Source organism: Erinaceus europaeus, chromosome 8 (genome assembly GCF_950295315.1).
Source record: "Erinaceus europaeus chromosome 8, mEriEur2.1, whole genome shotgun sequence".
Lineage (NCBI taxonomy): Eukaryota > Metazoa > Chordata > Mammalia > Eulipotyphla > Erinaceidae > Erinaceus > Erinaceus europaeus.
In genome coordinates this window covers 17,637,902-17,660,570 of record NC_080169.1, presented here as the reverse complement: position 1 = coordinate 17,660,570, position 22,669 = coordinate 17,637,902, and the positions used below count along the sequence as shown (strand labels likewise).

The 22,669-nt window shown below is 38.3% G+C and overlaps 1 protein-coding gene across 1 annotated transcript in view; it reads right to left on the bottom strand.

Annotated features, from left to right (window-relative positions):
* The window catches only part of CPQ (carboxypeptidase Q), a 512,842-nt gene that overhangs the window by 84,384 nt on the left and 405,789 nt on the right, over window positions 1–22,669 (bottom strand). Inside the window, exon 7 of the mRNA XM_007532254.3 lies at window positions 5,750–5,951. Within this exon, the coding sequence (XP_007532316.1) occupies window positions 5,750–5,951 (202 nt within the window). The remainder of the gene's footprint in view (window positions 1–5,749; window positions 5,952–22,669) is intronic.

Genomic DNA, 22,669 nt, shown 5'->3' with positions numbered 1-22,669 from the left:
TCTGGCTTATGGCAGTGTGGGATTTGAACCTGGGACTTGAGAGCCTCAGGCATGAAAGTCTCTTTGTATAATCATTATGCTATACCCCCACCCTGTTTTACTTCTTTTACCATGCTACATTTTCAAGAAAGTATTTCCCTAAATTTATACTTAACTATCAAGGCAGCAAAGAAGTAGAAACCATTGACCTTCACCTCACAGAATTTATCACTAGAGAGAGATGGTAGGTTACAGATAAGATCCACATAGTCAAGAGCAATGGTGTATAATACAGATGCCAGAGAGCTGGGTAGTAAATGTTTTAGAAAGTTACAGAAGTGACAGAGTGCTCTACTCAGCTAAAGAAACTTATGTTTCTGCTAGGTATGGCATTAGCCTCAAAAAACTTCTATTTGGAGAGAATCATAAAAATATATCTTGACAACAAGGGCAACAAAAGGGAATAAATAAATAAAATAAATATAAAAACCATATATCTTGAAAATTTATTTGGAAACTCTAGATATCATCTAGATTATGAAGGACACCATCTTTTCTCTCCAAAGATGATCCTTTCATACACTGATCTATTTGTCTTTTACAATTATTGAAAATCATGTTCAATTTTAATTCTATGATATTTATTAGTATTTCAATATTAAGAATGTGAACTTGAAGCCCAGTCACCAGCATAAATTTGACAGGGCTGGAATGTGATGAGAACTCAATAACTCTTCTATTCATTGAATCAATAGAAGAAATAAAATAGAGAAACAAGGATGAAGTTTAGAATGATTATTTCTAATCACCTTGAAATGTTAGGTGAGTAGCTACTTAAGTGATAATTAGTATTATAAATTTTATCTTTACAATTGAATAATTATAATTTGCCCCATCTTAAAAAATATAGCCTACATGAATAGTGTATTTTTATTTTCTTTTTCAAGATCAACTATGGCTCTTTGTCCTTCTCTAAAGTTCCTGAAATTTTCAGTAGGTTATAAGGAGAATTGTAACATAAATGGTTCCATTATTTCTTCCAGGAATGGCACAAATTTAAAGCATCAAAAGCTACCCCAAAAGTAATAGGAGGAGACAACAATACAATAATTTAGTTTCAGCTTTCAATATTCTAAGGGGGGGAAAAAAGGAACTCCAGGAAACATGAGTTACAGTTTAAAAGAATCCCTGACTTTGTATAAACTTTCCTGATCTAGTGAGGTAGAAAAGGGGAGTAGAACAAAGAATGTGAAGAGGAATAAGTAGTTATTTACAATAACAAACTCCTTTCCCCATGGGATATTATTTTGGAGCAGGAATGAGCTGAAATCCTTTGCATAAGCAAGAGCTGAGTAAGATAAACATTTCAGACACTGCCATAGATTTGGACCGCCATCTCGGCATTCCAGCTTCCCCTATGCTGTTGCATATTGTGGGAAAAGGGCCACCAGCCTTGAAAACAAAGTGGCCTGTTCTCAGGGTCATTTCTGCACTTAGGAACAAGATAGCCTTTTTTTTCCCCCTCATCTCCAAAATATGGCTAATTCTATCTACCTCATCGGATGCTTGTCTGGACAAAAACAAACAATACTGACAGAAACTTCCAGTGTCTCAAAAATAGCAGAAGCTTAATAATTTGTGAGTGGTGTTAATTCTTTTTTCTTTTCCCTTTTGTTGCCCATGTTGTTGTAGTTATTATTGTTGTTGTCATTGATGTCATCATTGTTGGATAGGACAGAGAGAAATGGAGAGAGGAGGGGAGGACAAAGAGGGGGAGAGAAAGACACCTGCAGACCTGTTTCACCGTGAAGTGACTCCCTGCAGGTGGGGAGCCAGGGGCTCCAATCAGGATCCTTAAGCTGGCCCTTGAGCTTTGTGCCACTTGCGCTTAACGTGCTGCACTGCTGCCCAACTCCAGACTGGTGTTAATTCTTAAGCTACCACAATGGGGCTCATATTCTCTACCCCAGAGTGACAGGAGGGCAGAGGGGTTTGTGAAGATAATCAATTCAACTTAATTTCAAACAGAATCATTCTTTAGAGTATTTACATGTGAGAAAGAAAACCCCAGCCAATTCTCAATTGCCTGGTACAACAAAAGCAAACCAGTACTTCAGAGGCGGGGATGCACACTCTTTTGTCTACTTTAGTGTTTGGTTTCAGCTCTTTACTTCTTTTTCACCACTTCAGTCTGCACCCTATGTCACCCACAATGTCTCAGTCTTGCTCATCATGATCACCCCTCAGCAAGCTTAATGCATTTTTCTCAAATCTTAAGAGCATTCTTAATGGAACGATATAAGGTTCAGAAAAAATCTAAAATGTAAATGAAACATTTTGTACAACTTAAGGGGTAACCTTCCTTCCCTAGGACTTTGATTATGGTATTTGCATAAAGAAATGCCACTGATTTTTGTACATTGATTTAGCAGTCTGACACCATGCTATATTGCCTAGTAACTTTCAGTAGCTTTTTGCTGGATTGTTTAGGTTTTTCTATGTATGCTATCTTATCATCTGCAAATAGTGAGAGCTTGACTTCTTCCCTTCCAATCTATATTCCTTTGATTCCTTTCTCTTGCTTGATTGCTATGGCGAGAACTTCCAATACTATGTTGAAGAGTAATGGTGATAATGGACAGCCCTGTCTAGTCCCCAATCTGAGGGGGAATACTTTTAGCTTCTGTCCATTGAGTATGATGTTGGCTGTAGGTTTGCTGTATATGGACTCCACTATCTGCATATTAGAGGTCAGGCTCAGGAAAAACTAGTATAGTCATGGGCCCTTAGGAATATAACTAAAAAAGGCCATTACCTATCTTCAAAACAGAGACTCCCAAATCTTCATCTGCAATATTCCAGCCTTTAAGTTCATGATTAGTCAACAATTTGTTTGGCTTTATATGTTAACTCTTTTTTCAGCCACCAGGTTACTAGCATGATGCCAACTGGACTTCCCTGGACAGATGACCCCATCAATGTGTCCAGAAGTCCACTTCCTCAGAGCCCCACCCCACTAGGGAAAGAGAGAGGCAGGCTGGGAGTATGGATCAACCTGCCAACACCCATGTTCAGAGGGGAAGCAATTACAGAAACTAGACCTTCCACCTTCTGCACCCCATAGCGACCCTGGGTCCATACTCCCAGTGGGTTAAATAATAGGAAAGCTATCAGGGGAGGGGATGAGATATGGAGATCTGGTGGTGGGAATTGTGTGGAGTTGTACCACTCTTATCCTATGGTTTTTGTTAGGGTTTCCTTTTTATAAATAAAAACTAAAAAAGAGTTTGATTATTATTAAAGGTGATATATATATATAGAGAGAGAGTGTCTCAGACCTGTCCAGATAACACAGGATGCTGTGATTGGAAATTTTGTCTTAAGATGTTTCAAAACATGAGCAAAATATATGGAGGCTACTAGAGAGAACCTTCGTCTATTTATTAGAACAAAGAGGAACTAAGGAGGTGGTTCACCCAGCAGAGCACACACTTAATAATTCATGAGAGCCTGGCTACAATATGGGAGTGTCTGTACTGGGAAGCTTTATAAGCAGTGGAGAGTGTTCTGTGGCAAACCTCCTTCTCTCTCTCTCTCTACCTTTTGTTCTTTATTTCACCCCTTAAAAAAAAGTCACTGGGAACAGTGGAGTTATGCAGGCACCAAGCCTCAGCAATAAAATAAAATCATACATACATCACTGGTCAGAGTAATTAGATTATATCTAATCTAACCCTGGTGGTAAAACAAACAAACAAATCAGTACCTTCTATTTTTTGTTATGAAACATAAATCTTAAAACCTAAATTTTTTTTTTTCAAAATTACAATATTTTCAAGAATAAGCTTTACTAAAATTTTAATTTGTGCAGTACTTTGTTGGTGACACCCATTTTGCAGCCTAGGGAAAAAACTGGAGAGAAATAAATCTGGAGACAATACTTTTGCTTTTAATGTACTTTCCTTTCTTTCTTTTACTTTTTGTATTGAAAGAAAAAAAGGAAGAGTCTAGAACACTGCTTTGTCATTCTCTGCAGTGTTGAGGATTGAACTGAGAGCCCCATGCATACAAGGTATGAACTCTACTGCTATGGTGCTGTAAATGGTACTATTAAGACTTTCTAAAAGCTGGACTTGCTATTTTTAAAAATAAAATATAGAACAATTTATAAATGAATCCTTTAGAAATGCTTTTAACTACAGATGTAATGGTTTTGAGGTCATGTTTATTATTAACATTTCTCCATGGCCAGTCTAGGTTAAGTTTAAATGATGTAAGTTTCTTTGTAAGACTCTCGTTTTCTTAATTTTTGTTTTTGTATTAGTCACCATGGTTATCACTGGGGTTTGGTAACTGCACAGCTTCCCAACAACTTTCTTTCTTTTTCTTACAGAAAGGGAGGGAGGGAGAGAGACAGAGAGAAAGAGAGAGAGAGAGAGAGAGAGAGAGATGTCTGTAGCACTGTTCTACCACTAATGAAGCTTTTCCCCTTCGAGTGGGGACCCAAGACTTGAATGTGGGTCCTAGGGTATGGTAATGTGTGTGCTCTACTGAGTGTGCCACCACTCAACATCCCCAGATCTACTCTCATTATATAATTTCATAACTGTCCAGGACTTTTCTTAAAAATATCACACGTGGCGCGAAGCACAAGGACCTGCGTGAGGATTCTGGTTTGAGCGCCCAGCTCCCCACCTGCAGGGGAGTCAATTCACAAGTGGTGAAGCAGGTTGTCAAGTTTCTATCTTTCTCTCTTCCTCTCTGTCTTCCCCTCCTCTCTCCTTTTCTCTGTCCTATCCAACAATGACTGCATCAACAATAATAACTACAACAACAATAAAAACAACAAGGGCAACAAAAGGGAAAATAAATAAATATTAATATATATATATATATATATATATATATATATATATATATATATATCCACCCAGAGTTGGTAAGCTAGCTCACCTGTGAGCATGCCTGTTTTGCTATGCACATGACCCAGGTTTCAGCCTGACCTGTACTACAGTGCTATTCTCTCTTCTCCTCTCCTCTCCTCTCCTCTCCTCTCCTCTCCTCTCCTCTCCTCTCCTCTCCTCTCCTCTCCTCTCCTCTCCTCTCCTTTCGTCTCCCCTCCCCTCTCTTCCTATCCCTTCTCTTATCTCTCCCCATCCTTCTCCCTCTCCCTCTCCCTCTGTTTCTGTTGTTATATTTCTTCCTGAAAAAGTCACTTTGGATCAGTGAAGACCCAGCAATGACAAAGTCAAATCATATACATAATACATACATCACTGAACAAGATAAATTAGTTTATAGATAATCTCTTGAGGTAAAATTTTAGATGTCAAGGTATTTGAGTAGGGAATGGCTTAAATCAGAATATTTTTTAAGACTAGAACTAGATGGGTATTAGTAATACTGAAAGTAGTGACTAACTTTTATTTTGTTTCTTAAATCTTGGTCCTAAAATAATAAGTGCTACAATCATCAAAGAAGCATGTTTCAAGCAACAATAGAGTTCCAGAACCAATCCCCAAAACATTATATTTGAACCAACTTTGAGATTTAAGACCTCATGATTTAGAAGGACCATGCAAATGAATAAATAACTGTACAGATTGTTATGATTCAAAGCTCTGAAATCTAGAGTTACACCTTATGCAAAAACTGAGGGTCTGTGTGCATTAGCCAGCCTGGCAGTACAATTTATGGTATGTTAGAATAGACTTGCATTTTAAATAGGTAAGTGTATACGAGAGATGCCAACCTTATCTCTTGGACTTACCAGGCACTCCAGCTTGGATCCAGAAGCTAATGTCTGTCCCTTCTCCAGCTGTGAAGAGCTGTGTGACATTGATGGGCTGCAGCAGTTTCATGACCTCCTTCATGATGGCCCTGGCCTTTTCACTGCCGGTGAACTGCAGCCCAGAGGGCAAGAATGTTCCTAAATCAGACTCCATCACCAGGCTATAGTTGGAAATATTGGCCTAAACAAAAGAGAAGAGCGTTTGGTTCATGTCCCTTCCTTCTATATTTTCTCCTTGGGAACCATCAAATAACAATAGTCAAACAGTCTATTTTCTCACCAGTTCTTGACAAAACACATGTTGTTCTGCCTGAGTTAGGCTCTAGTACGTGGATTACCCAACTGTTGTAAGATAAACAATTACTCATGCTGGTATCTGCCAAGCTCTAGCTGACTTGGAACGATTAAAAAGATAATGGAAAAATATTAAAGCAACTCAATTATTTCTACTAGCAATCATAAAATCTTTAACATTTGTTGTTGTTGTTGTTGTTAGCAGCCTCTACTGCTGCTGGGCCAACAATTTCAATCTTTTATTTGAGAGAAAGAGAGAGGGAGAGGCCAATTTTCTTCCTACCTTCCTTCTCTGCTTCTCTCTCACTTACTTTCTTCCTCTCTCTCCCTCTCTCTCAGTGTGTGTGTGTGTGTGTGTGTGTGTGTGTGTGTGTGTGTGTGTGACTAGATCTCATACATAAACAATTTCACTGCTTTGAGTCATCCATGCTGGTGGAAAACGATCTAAGCTGGGGATGAGAATGTTTAGCAGACACCTATCATGGGGAGATGAAAAATTGTAGCCATATGTAAACATGCTGCAACTTGCTAACACCCCCATGAGAGAGAGAGAAAGATGGGGGTGGGAGGAAGAGAATGGACTTTGGCATTATCCCTACTGGGTTTAATCTCACATTACCAATCCTTGTTTGAGTGACTGGCTACTCTTTGTAGTCTCAAGTTTCTTCCTCCATGAAACAGGAATGATTATGGTAGCCAGTTCATGGAGTTGTAAGGAAATGTGCATCATAAAGCATTCTATCAACAGTTACTCTTTGCTCTTACCACTAGACATTTAGTGATTTCAGACTTTTAATGTTGGTCTCCATATAAACCATTATGTTAGTTGCTTATAACCACAAGAGCTTCTTATAAACTAGTTAATGTGTGAAATATTCCATAACTACCCCATGTAAAGTTTATGAAAATTCCATGACATATGTGCCATTATATTCTTTTTAGCATATTTTTATTAGTGATTTAATACTGATTCACAAAATTATAAGATCATGCAACTATAATTCCATATGTTCCCCACTACCAGAGTTCTGTGCCCCATCGCCTCCACTGGAAACTGTAGTAGTTCTCCCAATGTCATCAACATGGGCTGATTTTATAGTTCTCTCTCTATATATTTTTTCTATCTTTCCCCCAATTTATTCAATTGTTATGCCTTTACTTCCTTTCTAAGTCATTCCTGTACCTATTATTACAACTGGGTGTGTCTTTCCTTTTTTCCTAATCTCTCTCAGATAAGAGAAACACTACCTGGCTTCCTCTGATGTTTCCCAAATTTGCTTCCCTTTCATTGCTGGTGTAAAAACAAGATTCCTGGTGACAAATGATTCAGGTCCTGGAGGAAGGGGGGGGGGCTCTGTTTTACTTCTCCTATCATTTACCCCTCTGGGAGTATGAATCAAAAGGAATTTGGGATGCAGAATGTGAGAGTTCTGATTTCTGTCATTGCTTCTCCATCGGACATGGCTGTTGGCAGGTCTATCCATACCCCCAGCTTATTTCTATCTTTCCCCAGTAGGGTAGGGTTTTGGAAAGGTGAGGTTCTAGGAAACACTGCTGAGGTCATTTGCTCAGGGAAGCAGAATGGAATCATAGTAGCATAGTTGGTGGCTAAAAGGCTATAAGATGGAAATTGGGACAAAAATGTTGATAACAGGAACCATAAAGTAGAAATAGAGCAAATGAAAGTAGGAACCTTACAGGGAACTTAGAGTAGAAGTAAGCTATTTTAGGGATGCTAGTAGGAGCCTATGTCTTAGTAATCTTTGCTTGAGTTTCATAGCTAACATGGGGCTGGACTAGATATGATGAATGTCTGGGAGGATAATGTCAGAACTGAGAATAGAAGTAAGAAGCGAGATTAGGGCAGTGAGTTGCTCGCAAATTTGAAGAAAAAACATAAATTAACTGTTTACCACACTAATCTAATCTGGGGCCCATATATATTCATGTTTTGCACAGAAGCCTATAACACCTCTAAGTCCCTGACAGACTGAGCTCACAGTCCATGGTCACAGCTGGGAATATTCTAGGCTGCACTCACTTCAGAACCAGTCTTCCCTGAGTGGCAGGGTAGAAAGACACAACCTCCCTTCAGCGAGTGGGGCAGTCTCTACCATTGCTATGTCATACTGAGGGTTCAGTCCAAAATGACTTATGACATTCTAAGTGGATGTGACCAGTGATGGTAGAGAGAGGGATCTATTATGGGTCTATGCCCAATATATCTATGGAGGAATTGAAGGACACCCCGTCTAGGACCCCAAGTGATGGGATACCATTATATTTTTCATTTCAGATGAAACAGTTGAAGTTGAGCTATGTAACTAACTTTTCAAGGTTATTTAGCTTGTAAATGAGGCAGTCAGTATTCAAACCCAGATGTCTGCTTTCCATGCTTGTGATCTTGACCCCTCAATGCGCTATTGCTGACACTTCCATCCACTGCTAGAACATAAATATTTTCTCTAATTTTTTAAAAAATGGAGATGCTCACACTCCCAGATCTCAAACTGTATTCTAGGGCCATTGTAATAAAACTGCTTGAAACTGAAACATAAGTAGACACACTGGCCAGTGGAATAGAACTGAGAGTCCAGAAATAAGCCCCCCACATCTATGGACATTTAATCTTTGACAAAGGTTCCCAGACTATTAAATGGGAAAAGGAGGGTCTCTTCAAGAAATGGTGTTGTAAAAATTGGGTTGAAACATGCAGAAGAATGAAAATGAACTACTATTATTTCAAAAACATAAAATTAATTTCCAGATAGATCAAGGACTTGGATGTTAGACCAGAAACTATCAAATACTTAGAGGAAAATATTGGTAGAACTCTTTTCTGTCTAAATTTTAAGGACCTCTTTAATGAAACAAATCCAATTACAAATAAGATTAAAACAAAAATAAACCAGTGGGACCACATCAAATTAAAAAGCTTCTGCACAGCAAAAAAAACCACTACCCAAACAAAGAGACCCATTACAGACTGGGAGAGAATCTTTACATGCCATATATAAGACAAGAGTATAATAATCAAAGTATATAAAAAGCTTACCAAACTTAGCAACAAAAACGCAAATGACCCCATCCAAAAATGGGGAGAAGATATGAACAGAATATTCACCACAGAAGATATCTGAAAGGCCAAGAAACATGAAAACATGCTCCAAATCATTGATTATCCGAGAAATGCAAATAAAGACAACAATGAGATACCACTTCACTCCTGCAAGAATGTCATACATCAGAAAGAGTAGTAGCAGCAAGTGTTGGAGAGGTTGTGAGGACAAAGGAACCTTCCTGCACTGCTGGTGGGAATGTAAACTGGTCCAACTCCTGTAAAAAGCAGCCTGGAGAACTCTCAGAAGGCTAGAAGTGGACTTAACCTTATGACCCTGCAATTCTCCTGAGGATATATCCCAACAAACTGAAGACAACCATCCAAAAAAATTTGTGTTCATAGCAGCACAATTTGTAATAACCAAAACCTGGAAGCAACCCAGGTGTTCAACAACAGATGAGTGGCTGAGTAAATTATGACATATATATATATATTACTCAGCTATTAAAAATGATGAATTCACCTTCTTCACCTTATCTTGGATGGAGCTTGAAGAAATCATGTTGCGATCAGCCAGAAAGAGAAGAAAGAATATAGGATAATCTCACTCATAGATAGAAGTTGAAAAATAAGAACATAAGGGAAAATAAAAAGCAGAACTTGGACTGGAGTTGGTGTATTGCACCAACATAACAGACTTTGGAGAGAGGGGGGAGGGATCAGGTCTTGGAAGACAGAGGAAGATGTAGTGGGGTTTTGATTGGGTTATGTATGTGGAAAACTGAGAAATGTTACACATGTACAAACTATTGTATTTTATTTTACTGTTGACTGTAAACCATGAATTCCCTAATAAAGAAATTTAAAAAAAAAATGGAGATGCTGAAGAACAAGGAGGTGACTCGATTGGGAGACCACATTCATTGCACATTTGAGGCCCTGGGTTTGATCCCTAATATTTCATATGATCAAATGGCGCTCTGCTTGATTTCTTTACCTCCCCAATTCCTCTGGCACAAAATAAATATTTAAAGGGAAAGCTTTAATAGACAAAACACAGATACTGTAGTAAAATAAATGTATGGAGATTACCATTTTCACATTTTTTTTCATGATCCCAATACAAGGTCTAGTTGGGAAGAATTTATTGTCCTTGAAAATAAATTAATTTGGTTAAGCAGAGAAGAGAAATGAAAAGCAAAAACAGAGAGTGTTGTTCTAATTTCCTTCCAACTAGGAATAGAATGCCTAAAATAATTCACCATGTAGAGTTGAATTAGACTGGACATGTAGATGACAGTAAACAAGAATTCTGGCATAGGTAGAAAGGTGTGTTTGATTTCTATCCATGTAGAATTTTATTAGCTGCTGCTAACACAATGGCAGTCTTCTGTTGTTTTCTATTTATATATAAACATCTCCATATGTTTTCAATGAGGAACTAAGACAGCAAACCACCCACCATCCATGACACTGCCTTTTCTCCTCACTTAAGGGGTAGTTACTGTCTGATTGTTAGCACATGGTGAAGGAGTTGGGGAAAACAACACATCTTTGCACAAAGAAAAGAAATGAATAAGCTGGGATGACTGGGCTATCGGAAATGCTGCTTCTCAGGAATGTGTCACCACAAACATAGGTGTTCTTTACAACACCATGAGTCATCCATCTGGAATACCCAGTAGACTTGAAAACCTGATTACGACAGCAACAACAGAGAAGAGTCATGCTGATTTCACCAAATCTCTTCCGGCACACTTAACAAAAGGATAGCTTTTTTGACAAGGTGTAAGGAGAACTCAATTTCTAGAGACTGGATGCTTGATAAACAGCACCTACCAAGACAACTAAGATGTACAGATGAGGCAGATGAAATGTTCAAAGATAAGCTCAGATATTTCCTGTAAATTCTCACTTGGCTTTTCTAATAAAGAGCAACATCTCCTTACTAGGAGCCATGGACTCCTATTTACTGCTCTTTTAGGTGCCTATGTAGAGAAATGCTTTCAGTTAATCTCCTGGATTGGGTTTGTTGGGTTAGTAGAAAATATCTGCTTAGGGCTGAGGATCATAACTTTGCCTTATGCTATCAGAACCATATCCCATCACACTTCTCTCATTCCTACATGGTCAATCTACGATGCCAAAGGACACTTTGGGAACCATTAGCTCCTCTGAGTGCAGCATTAGATTTAACAAGAAGAAACATACTCAAAATACATATCATACATTTTAAAAATGTTTACTTCCTAATATAAACACAAGGATGATGCTTGTGTTCTTTGGTTTTATAAAACTCTAAGTCACTCTTATTCAGAAACATGGGCTCAATTCAACATCTTCTCTCCCACCCAAGTGAACAGATTTCATGTTTTAAGTTTTTTTTTTTTCCCCACCAGGGTTCTTTGGAGCTCCGTGCCTGCACCTCTTCACTGTTCCTAGTAGCCGCCCCCCCACTCCCACTTTTTTCTTTCCTTCCCCCCTTCCTATCGTTCTTCCTCTTCTTCTACCTTCTCCTTCTCCTTTTTTCTCTCTTCTTTTATACAGGTGATCAGTGGCATAAAGAACTTGAGAAAGCACACATGCAGGGTAGAGAGAGGAAAGGCATCTTTAACACTGCTCTATTACTCATAAAGCTTCTTCCCTTCAGATGGGGATTGAGAACTTGAACCGAAGCTCTTGTACACTATAATGTATATTCTCTTACCAGGTAACTATTTAAAGAATTTTCTCTTCTCACAACCTAGTTGACATATCTTTAGAATTGACCGAAAGTGACATCACGATTTCCAAAATCAATTGACAGGATAGACTACAAATAATTCAAGTTTGTTGTGCAGCTGCTTTAACTCAAACTTCAAAGAAGTAAACTCTGTCCTGACACAGGACAATCAATCTCATGGCCTCTTTTCCTGCCTCAGTAAATGCTAATATCTTACAGATGATGGTGGTGATGCTGTTTGGTCAGGTGGTAGCTCAAAACAAATTCTCAGGAGCCGATGATCTCATGGTTACTGTGTGTTGAGCTGCTACAGCCATTTTCCCCAGCAGGGTCAGTGACCTTAAAATTCCCTGTTCAAAGGGTGGAGCTGGGCATATTTTTCCCCCTCACAGAGCTTCAGCTCAAACAACTGCCACAAGTGAATGATAGCTAACGAGGTATCTTCTTCCTGCGTGAGGCCAAGAGTAGGTTTTACTTTCTAGTCAGGTCTATCTACTCTGAAGTTTAGACTTTAGTATCTGACAGCACTCAGTTTGGAATGGCCTTGAATCCCCAGGGGAGAGTCAGGAAGACGATGATGACAAGGTGGAGTGCTGTAGGTTATTTTTATTTGACAGCTAAACTGGCTGCAACTTGGAGGAAATGGGCAGTCCTGGGTAAGTGACATTCGTACTAAAATTGCAGACACTGATTGTGGTTTAGCCACCATTCTGTCTTGAGACAGGGACAGAATAAATGACTTACGGGGCTCTCCTTTCAGCCCTATCATTCTTTTTATCTGCACAGAAATATTTGTGTTGAGACAAACCTATATTTTTAGGCAATCCAATTTTCCCAGTGTCATTCGAAGCCCTCTAGATCTTGGTGCATTCTCCTCTTGAACTGGCTAGGATCCACAGATAGCCCTCAGACTTACTGAAAACACACAATCCCTTGACAAGTGTCTCTATGGTAACGATCATGAGCCAGGAGGCTGAAAACATAAATACAGGCTGAGAAACACAAATTTTATTAATGTTATATGGGAAGTGGGACTATCCCCACACTTATTTAGGTAAGCAAAGGACAGTAATACCTAAGGTGTTTGGTAAATAAGACTTAAAAAAAAATTACAGGACAAGCTAACACCAGTCTCAGCCTTTAGTTCTACTTCCACATGCTGAAACAAAATAATCAGTAGTTAGAATGAATGGTATTCATGGCCTTCACACTGATGTTTTGATTTTCTTAATGTAATACATTGGTCAAGTGTGTCATGGGACTAGTTGCATATACATTTCCATATGCAGATGCGCAAGAGAAATCTCCAAGATGCTGACTGTGGGAGACAGTTTTTATTTTCCCCCTCCTCTTTACATTCTCTCTTTCTCCAACTCTTTCCCCAACTTTAGCTTCTCCCTGTCAGTCTCTTCTTGCATCCAACATATTCCCATCCATCCCCGATTCCAACTGGAAGAACACAATTGTCCCCTGAAGAACCCTTCCTCAGGTGACCTTCTTTCCTGATGTGGTTCCAAGCTAAGGAAGCATAAAGGTTTGATGGTGGTGTTCTACCAGCCCAGAAAGTGATTTCTTTTCTAATTCTCTTGTCTTAGCTGGAAAGGCCACACAGAAACTTATAGAAGTCTCCTTCTGAGGTTATAACCAACATCTTGATTAATCTTTCTATTAGGCAATTTCTGATATGGAGTTCTGGTGGTGGGAATTATGTGGAGTTGTACCCCTCTTATCCTGTGTTTTTGTCAGTGTTTACTTTGACACTCTGTTAGAAGTTCTACCATAAAAACAAGGAGCCCTATCCCATCAGGGAAAGAAACAGGCTGGGGGTATGGATTGACCTGTCAATGTCCATGTTCAGTGGAGAAGCAATTACAGAAGTATTTTTACATAAAGTATTTTGGTTCATACTCCCAGGGGATAAAGAATAGGGAACCCTCCAATGGAAGGGATGGGGTATGGAACTCTTGGTGGTGGGATATGTGGGATTGTACCCCTGTTATTTTACAATCTTGTCAAACATTATTAAATCACTAATAATAAAAAATTAAAGGATACTTTAATTCATTAGTGTATTCTCTAGGCTTAGCCAAGATGCATTGATAACATTTGTCAAATGCTCACAACAAACATAGATGAATGAGTGATACTGTCACAAGCATGCAAATAATGTTCAGATATGTAGCTTTCTATGGGATGACATTACAATGTAGTCCCTTACAATCACTAAAAGAATACTCTCAATATAGCAATTGTCTCTACTAGGACTTAGGTAGAAGTTAACAAGCAAATTTAAGATTGAGATTACTAGTGAAAATCAAATTATGATTATTTGATGAAGTCACATTTAATACTTGTTTATACTTGCAAATGCTTTCCTCCCTTGACTTTTGGGTCTTTAGATTCTTGGCTTTCCTCATAACTTGTGGATACTCCTTATTTTTCTTGAGCTGGTTTCTCATCTCCCTGATCTCTATAGTTCACAATCAGAAAACCTCCTCTTACCTTTATTTACATTCCTTCTATTGATGCTTTCATCCAACCTGATAGTTTTAAGTGACTCTATATCGTGATAAGTTCCAAATTTATGTTTTTGTGCCCATCTCCTGAATTCCTGACTCATATCTTGTAGTGTCTCAGAATTTATCCTTAAGTGTCAAGTGAGTATTAGTTATCTATTGGTGCTATAGGAAACTATCATACATTAGTATCTTCAAACAACCAAAAATTTGAGAATAGACTGAAGAGTGACTAGAACTGAATATCCTGCTTGAACCAGGATGAGAATAGTACATGGGTGAGAATTTGAGAGATTCTGAGTATATTCTAAGGGAAGAAAAAGAATATCATAAAAAAAGGGAAAAAAATATGACCTCCAGGAAGGGTAAAATCCTCATGTAGGCAGAGACCTTAGCAATAACCCAGGTGGCAAAACTCCAGCCAACCAACCAAACAAAACAAAAATCACCAAGTAATTGGTGTCTCTAGACTTCTCCTGGCCATGATCATGTTTTTCATTTGTTTGGTGAAGAATTTTAGGATATAAACTGAGCAAGTACTTAGTATTTCAGCAGATACCAAGATGCTTCTTGAGAATGGTTTTGATTCTGTTTGTAAGTAAATACCTGAACTTACTCAATCAGAGAAAAGATGAGCTAATCCAAAGACAAGATTGGAATTAGACTTTTAATTTTTTAATGATAAAGTTCTAGATTTCTCAGATATACAGATTGTGTGTGACACGTGAATCTATTTTGAAATAATCATTCAGACTGTTTACTTATTCAGTAATGTTTTATTATTTAATTTATTAAATAATAAAATTAAATAATTAATTAAATACCCTCAATACTGTCCCAGGCTCATTCTCTTTAAATAGCTAGCATGATGCCGACCAGACTTCCCTGGACAGACACCACCACCAATGTGTCCTGGAGCTCCATTTCCCCACTGGGCAAAGAGAGAGACAGGCTGGGATTATGGATTGACCTGTCAACGCCCATGTTCAGTGGGGAAGGAATTACAGAAGCCAGACCTTCAACCTTCTGCATCCCACAGTGACCTTGGGTCCATACTCCCAGAGGGTTAAAGAATAAGAAGGCTATCAGGGGAAGGAATGGAATATGGAGTTCTGGTGGTGGGAATTATGAGGAACCCCTCTTATTCTATGGTTTAGTCAATGTTTCCTTTGTATAAATAAAATATTTTTTAAAAGAGTTACTTTTCATTAGGGAGTGTCACAATGTCACATAGCACATACTTATACTAAAAAAAAATTATCATCTATCTAAAGTGCAATTTTTTTTTTTTGCCTCCAGGGTTATTGCTGGGGCTCGGTGCCTGAACTATGAATCCATTGCTCCTGGAGGCAATTTTTCCCATTTTGTTACCCTTGTAGTTGTTATTGTTATTGTTGTCATAGCTGTTGTTGTTGTTGGGTAGGACAGAGAAATCCAGAGGGCAGGGGAAACAGAGAGAAGAGAAAGATAGACATCTCCAGACTTGCTTCATCGCCTGTGAAGTGACTCCCCTGCAGGTGGGGAGCAGGAGGCTCGAACCAGGATCCTTAAGCCTGTCCTTGCACTTTGCGCCATGTGTGCTTAACCTACTGTGCTACTGCCCAGTCCCCTAAACTGCAAATTTAACTAGATATTTTGCATTTCATCAGACCCAAGAGGCAACTTGGCTGGCCTTAACCATCAAAGATACTTGGAAAATACAGTTGACTGTCAGATGAGCTTCTGTACATATATAGAACTTCCACTTCAAGAAAGCTAGCACAGAATTTTTATATATCACCCTCAAAGAAGCAAAAGATCGAGGTGGCAACTGTAAGGTTTTTTTGTGGCCCATTATCTAAAGTCTCATGTGGTCATTTCTGCTAGAGGCTGTGTTCAAAGAAGGTCAACAGAGTCAGTCCAGTTTTTGAGCATGGAGAAAAAGATTCTACTTCTTGATGGAAGGATCAACAAATTGACATCGCAGAAAGGTAAACCTACTGGGAAGGGAAATTACAGCCATTCATTCTTTGTCACAGGAAGTAACAATAGCACCATTAATGGCTAAGCTTCCTTCCAGGAAGACACAGACAATTAAGATAAACTTACTGTTGATACAATGGAGAAGAAATAAAATAGATTAGAAAGTATATGGAGTGCAATCAGAACAGCTGGACAAGGCTGGGGAGATAGCTTGGCTTGTTAGAGTACAGACTTACATGCCTAAGACCTTGGACGTCACAAGTTCAATAGCCAGCACTACCTTATGCCAGAGTTAAACAATGCTTAGAACCTTTCTCCTCCCTCTAATTCTCTCTCACATTCATAATAAACAAACAAACAAATAAGTAAATATTTCTGAAGTGTTGGAAGGAGAATTATGTTATATAAACTAGTAAAGAAGACTTCTGGGGCTAGGTGGTGGCACACTTGGTTAAGCTCACACATTACAGTGCACAAGGACGCAAGTTCAAGCCCCTGATCCCCACCTGCAGGGGGAAAGCTTCACAAGTGGTGAAGCAGGGCTACAGGTGTCTCTCTATCTCCCTTCCTCTCTATCTTCCCCGACCCTCTCAATTTCTCTTCCTCTCTATCTAATAATAAATAAATAAAATTAATTTGAAATTCCCAAAGAAGAGATAACTTCTGCAGAGAACAGTAAGAATGGAGACATACCCAGAGGAAGAGTGTTAACAGCCAAAGGAGGTAGCAAGTGCAAAAGCTGCAGGGCAGAAAGATTACTGAGGAACAGAAGGTGGGTGGAAAGTGAATGTGAAGTGGAGATAAATGATATATGAGATTAGGGAGATTAAAAAAAAAGGCCAGAGTGTGCATACCTGAGGCTAAACAGACAAACAGGACTTTGCCTTTCATCCTGAGTGAGATGGAAATCATACAAAAAGTTCAAGAAGGGAAATATTATCATTTCACTTAGGCTTTTTTTTTAATATGTCTTTGACTTCTCTGCAAATAATAGGCTAAAACGTGTCAAGCAGTAAAATATGGAGGCAAGTTATGAAACTATTGTAATATTACAGACAAGGCATAATGATGATCTGGACAATGTGAGAACAGTGGAGCAGATGAGATCTTGAAATGTCAGTCTGTTTTGAAAATAGAGCAAATAGATTTTGTGGATAGACTGCATTTGGGTAGACAGCAAGAAAGAAAGGAATGAAGAATTTTGGGACGCTAAAGTTTGGGATTCAGCAATTAGAAAAGTGTATTTGCTCTTTGCAGAGTTGGACTTTCAAAGAGGGAGACAAAAATCAATGGAGGAAAAAGGAAATGTGATGACAGAAGCAAAAGGATGAAAAGACTGTGTGATAAGAAGCTATAAGCCAAGGTATGAAGGAAGATTCTAGAAATTAATCAGATTCCTCTAGGAGGAAGCAGCTATGTAAATACCTTCATTTCCCAGTGACACTCACTTCAGACAGTACCTGGAACTTGGATAGCTCACACAAACATGAAAGTTAACGAACAATTAAATATACATATTTATATGTCTAAACACACATGTGTATGTATACGCAAATTCTGAAAGCACATAAGTTGATGCTATTTTGGATGATGGTACTGAGAAGAAAGAGCACAATGATGAAGATGTGGTTGTTTGTATTGATTTTGGCATCATTGTTTTAAGTTTTCAAGAAAGTATAGAATTTGCAAGTCAAATTTAATCTGACTCTTTAAAGTTCCTGAAACATACGATCTTTCACAGGATCTGTTATAAATGCTAATAATAACCACTTTCCAAAGGGCAAGATAGAATGATATCAATTAAAAAATGATTCAAGTGAAGTGAAACTTTGAAAATTCCTTCCATAATGGAATAATGAAATACTCTTCTGTGCAGCATAAGTCATCTTTTTCTTGGGTGAAAACATGACTGAATATATCCTTAGAAGACCCTCTGTAAAAAAAGTCCTCATTTGCAAAAGAGGACAAGTAGTAACAGATGAACCCACAGGTGGAACTTTAAATGAATATTTTAAATATTAAATAATTCTTATAAGAAGCCTTCAGATTTGTTATCCTAAAGTTAGTGCAACATGAGACTTACAAAACACAATATAATCTGTAAGACTCCATTACAGAAAGTAACGAACACATCCTGGGACTACTTAGAGCTCTAATAATTGTTTCACATATGTTATAAATTTTAGAGTATTCAGACAAAATGAAGGCAAATAAATAGATGATGCTGTTTAGATTTAAGAAGTGCTAAGATAATTTAATAGGTAAAGTTGCAATAAAATGAGACTAAAGAATTACAGTGATCACACACAAAAATCTAAATAGGTCACTGTATTAAACCAAGGGAGGAGTAGAAAAGCAATTCCCTTCATATGAGAACAGTGACAAGCAGCAGCATCAATCACCTAAAGGTAGAAGAGGAAAATAGCTCTAGCAGAAAATAGCATCAAATTCACTGGAAATAATGATCTTTCTAGGAAGTCATCTGAGGACCACTTCAGGATGCTGAACATTACAAATGCCCTGGGAAAAGTTGAGTAAGAGATAAGTTAGGCACACAGACCTCTCCACCAGTATTTTTCCTTGGATAGCTGCTATTTTAATCAATTAACCTAACCCAGGGTTTGTAGGAGGTGTGAGTCATGAGTCCAAACATCATGAGGGTGATTGTCAGTCACAGAGTGGGGAGGATGTTACATACACCACTTGTGAAGCATCCCCCCTGGAATTGGGGACTGGGGGCTTGAACCCCGCTCCTTGTGCATGGTAACATCTGTGATGATGATGATGATGATGATAATTATCATCCTACTGTTATAATAATTGTTAAATTCACTAGAATTTATTTGATCTAAACACCTGGACTGGGGTCATTGTCCTGTCCTGTTATAGTTTAATGACATGGTAGGTAATTTTCTCTGGTAGTTATCTTTTTTCAACAAAGGAAAGATTTATCAGGACTTTCTGTGGACTATGAAATAAATGCACGACTTCAAAGGTATATTGTATATAACTTATCGTGTCTATATAAAATTATTTTTATTTATTTACTTACTTATAAGAGAGAGGAGAAGAACCGGAGCGTCACTAAGGCATATGTGACTGAATACCTCATGCCTGAGAGTTTGGCATTTTTGCTACTGACCCACCTTCCAGACTGAAACCCATTCAATTTTTTGAGACTTATCATTATCACCAGTAAGAGTCCCTAAGTAGAATAGCCAAACAAATTTTCATCCAAACCAAGATAACTTTGACATAGAAAGCTATATTATGGTGGCTGGGCGGTAGCCCAGAAGGTTAAGAACAGGTGGTGCAAAGCTCCAGGATCAGCGTAAGGATCCTGGTTCGAGCCCCCAGCTCCCCTCCTGCAGGGGAGTCGCTTCACAGGCGGTGAAGCAGGTCTGCAGGTGTCTGTCTTTCTCTCCCCCTCTCTGTCTTCCCCTCCTCTCTCCATTTCTCTCTGTCCTATCCAATAACGACGACATCAATAACTACAACAATAATAACTATAACAACAATGAAAAACAACAAGGGCAACAAAAGGAAATAAATAATAATAATAATAATAATAATAATAAAGAAAGCTATATTATGTCAGGATAATGGGTGGATATCAAACTCAGGCAAGTCAGGAACCAGGTTACCAAAATATCATTTTTTCTCATGTTTGTATTTCCTATTTGTGCAACTATAAATTTAAGCATGAAATTTAAAGTTTATTGATCATACGAATTACATTCTTATTCTAGCATTTTGGAAACTGGACTGCAGTTTGCTATTAATTGATACATTCCACAAAACACTTGCCGACTATCCCACAAATAAAAAAGAAAAAAAAAACAAATAAAAAAACAGATCATGCCCTGTAGCATCTGTCAGTGCTTGTCTGTGTGCAAACTTCATCATAAAGAAAGAGTCTCTGGTGATTTCACTTTACACCTTAGTGCTTTACATTAATGTAAACACTGAAATTTAAGCTTTATTTATTAATTACAGATTAAAATTCTTCATAAAGTTCTGATGTACATAGAGGATTTTCATATACAAGGCAAGACAGTTATTGGTGGTAGAAATGACCAGATCTTGCAAATAGGTCCTGCAGTATTCAAAGTTAGGAAAGACAGGTGCAAGCAGACAAGAAACGTGCAGGCCTCCTCTCAGGTACTCAAAAATCTGTCAAAAATGTCTTTAAATTTTCAGGGGCAGGTGTATAACGTAGACAAAATCCTAAGTATAAGTATATAAGTAAAAGGTTTATAAAAATGGAAACTAGAGAAGAAAGCCTGTATTCAACATGTTTCATAAGCAGACTGTCATCCTAATTGCACATTTTGGCCTCTTGTCAAAACAAGGACCACAAGATAAAGTGGCCTCTCAGAGAGCCTCTGTGGCCTTGCTGCTAGTGACCAGAAGATACTCACCTTCCACTTTACACTCTGATAGACGATGATCCTCAAGGCAAAAATCAGAGGTACTGTAAACTATCACCCTAAAATTGCACATTGTGCCTGGGAGTTAGTTCACCTGGAAGAGCACACATGCCAACGACAAGTTATACAAATGGTGGAACAGTGTGATGTCTAACCTTTTCTGTCTCTTTCTTTGTATATCTGTGACTGAAAGAAGAAAATAAAAGTGTATGGGGGTCGGGTGGTAGCACAGCACACATGGCACAAAGCGCAGACTGGCTTAAAGCTCCCGGTTCGAGCCCCCGGCACCCCACCTGTAGGGGAGTCACTTCACAGGCGGTGAAGCAGGTCTGCAGGTGTCTATCTTTCTCTCTCCCTCTCTGTCTTCCCCTCCTCTCTCCATTTCTCTCTGTCCTATCCAACAACAACAATATCAAAAACAACAATAATAATGATAACATAATAATAACAGCAATGATAAAACAACAAGGGCAACAAAAGGGAAAAAAAATGGCCTCCAGGAGCAGTGGATTCATGGTGCAGGCACAGAGCCCCAGCAATAACTTTGGAGGCCAAAAACCAAACCAAACCAAACCAAAACAAAACAAAACAAAAAAGTGTCCACTGGGAAAAATCGAATCAAGCAGGTCTGAAGCCTAGGAAAATCCCAATGGGAAAACTAAATTAATTAAAATTATTATAATATTTATTTTACCACATATACTATAATGTGGCATACTATTATATTATGAAAAATAATAATACACATAATAAGAAAACAAAAAACTGTATGCTTAATGTAGATTTATTTTTACTGACAAATTGTATTAATCCTAGCTCTACTAATTATGATTCCTTAAATCAAAGAAGTAGAAAATTGAATGTCTTCCAAGTCACTCTTTATAGTCCTTGCTCTTCTACCTCAGGCTCCGCCATTACTATCTAGTTTAAACTGAGAAGACAATAGTTGATTTTGTGCTTTTCTAGCTGAAGAAGTCTGAACATTTTTTTTTAAGTAAAAGGAAGTTTCTTTTAGTATCATCTACACGTCAACAGGACACATCATATTTAGAGAGGGCCAATATAGACTGTTGGAACTCTGGTAGCCTTATCCTTTGACATTTATCTTTGTTTCTGTTTCTGTCCCCCTTCTTTTTTCATTATCTTTATTTATTTATTGGGTGGAGACAGCTGGAAATCAAGAGGGAAGGGGGTGACAGAGAGGGAGACAGACAGAGAAACACCTGCAACACTGCTTCACCACTTGTGAAGCTTTCCTCTGCAGGTGGGGATCGGGGACTTGAACCTGGGTCCTTGCGCATTGTAACATGTGTGCTCAACCAGGTACGCCACCACCCGGCCCCGTTTTTTCTTGTTTTTTTTTTTTTTTAACCAAACCACTGCTCAGCTCTGGCTGATGGTGGTGCAGAAGATTGAACCTCTGACCTAGAAAACCACAGGCAGGAGAGTCTTTTTGCATAAGTATTATGTTATCTCCCCCATCCTCTTTGTGTTTCTTTGGTCCATGATAACTTACTCACACACATAATTTAATTTACTCACTACCATATATATTTAAGGAAAAAAAAATGTCACTGTCAGGGTTTCACCACTCCAAGCCGACATTTTCAGATAGACAAAGAGGCAGAGAGAAAGATACCACAGGAAAAAAGTTTTTTCCCATGTAATAGGGATTGGGTTAAACTTAAGTATTAGTAGAGAGCATGGCCAAGCAGGTGAAATATTTTGTCAGTCATCACTACCATATTCTAAGCTTGGATATCTGCTAAAAGAAAGCTGTATTACAGACATAACTCTAGAAGGCATTTTTCCCTTAGAGTACTTACAAGACAATTCTGTCAACTTGAACATGTCAGTCTGAATGTCCATAATCACTTGGCTTTTATTAAGATTGTGTTGACATATTACCTCATA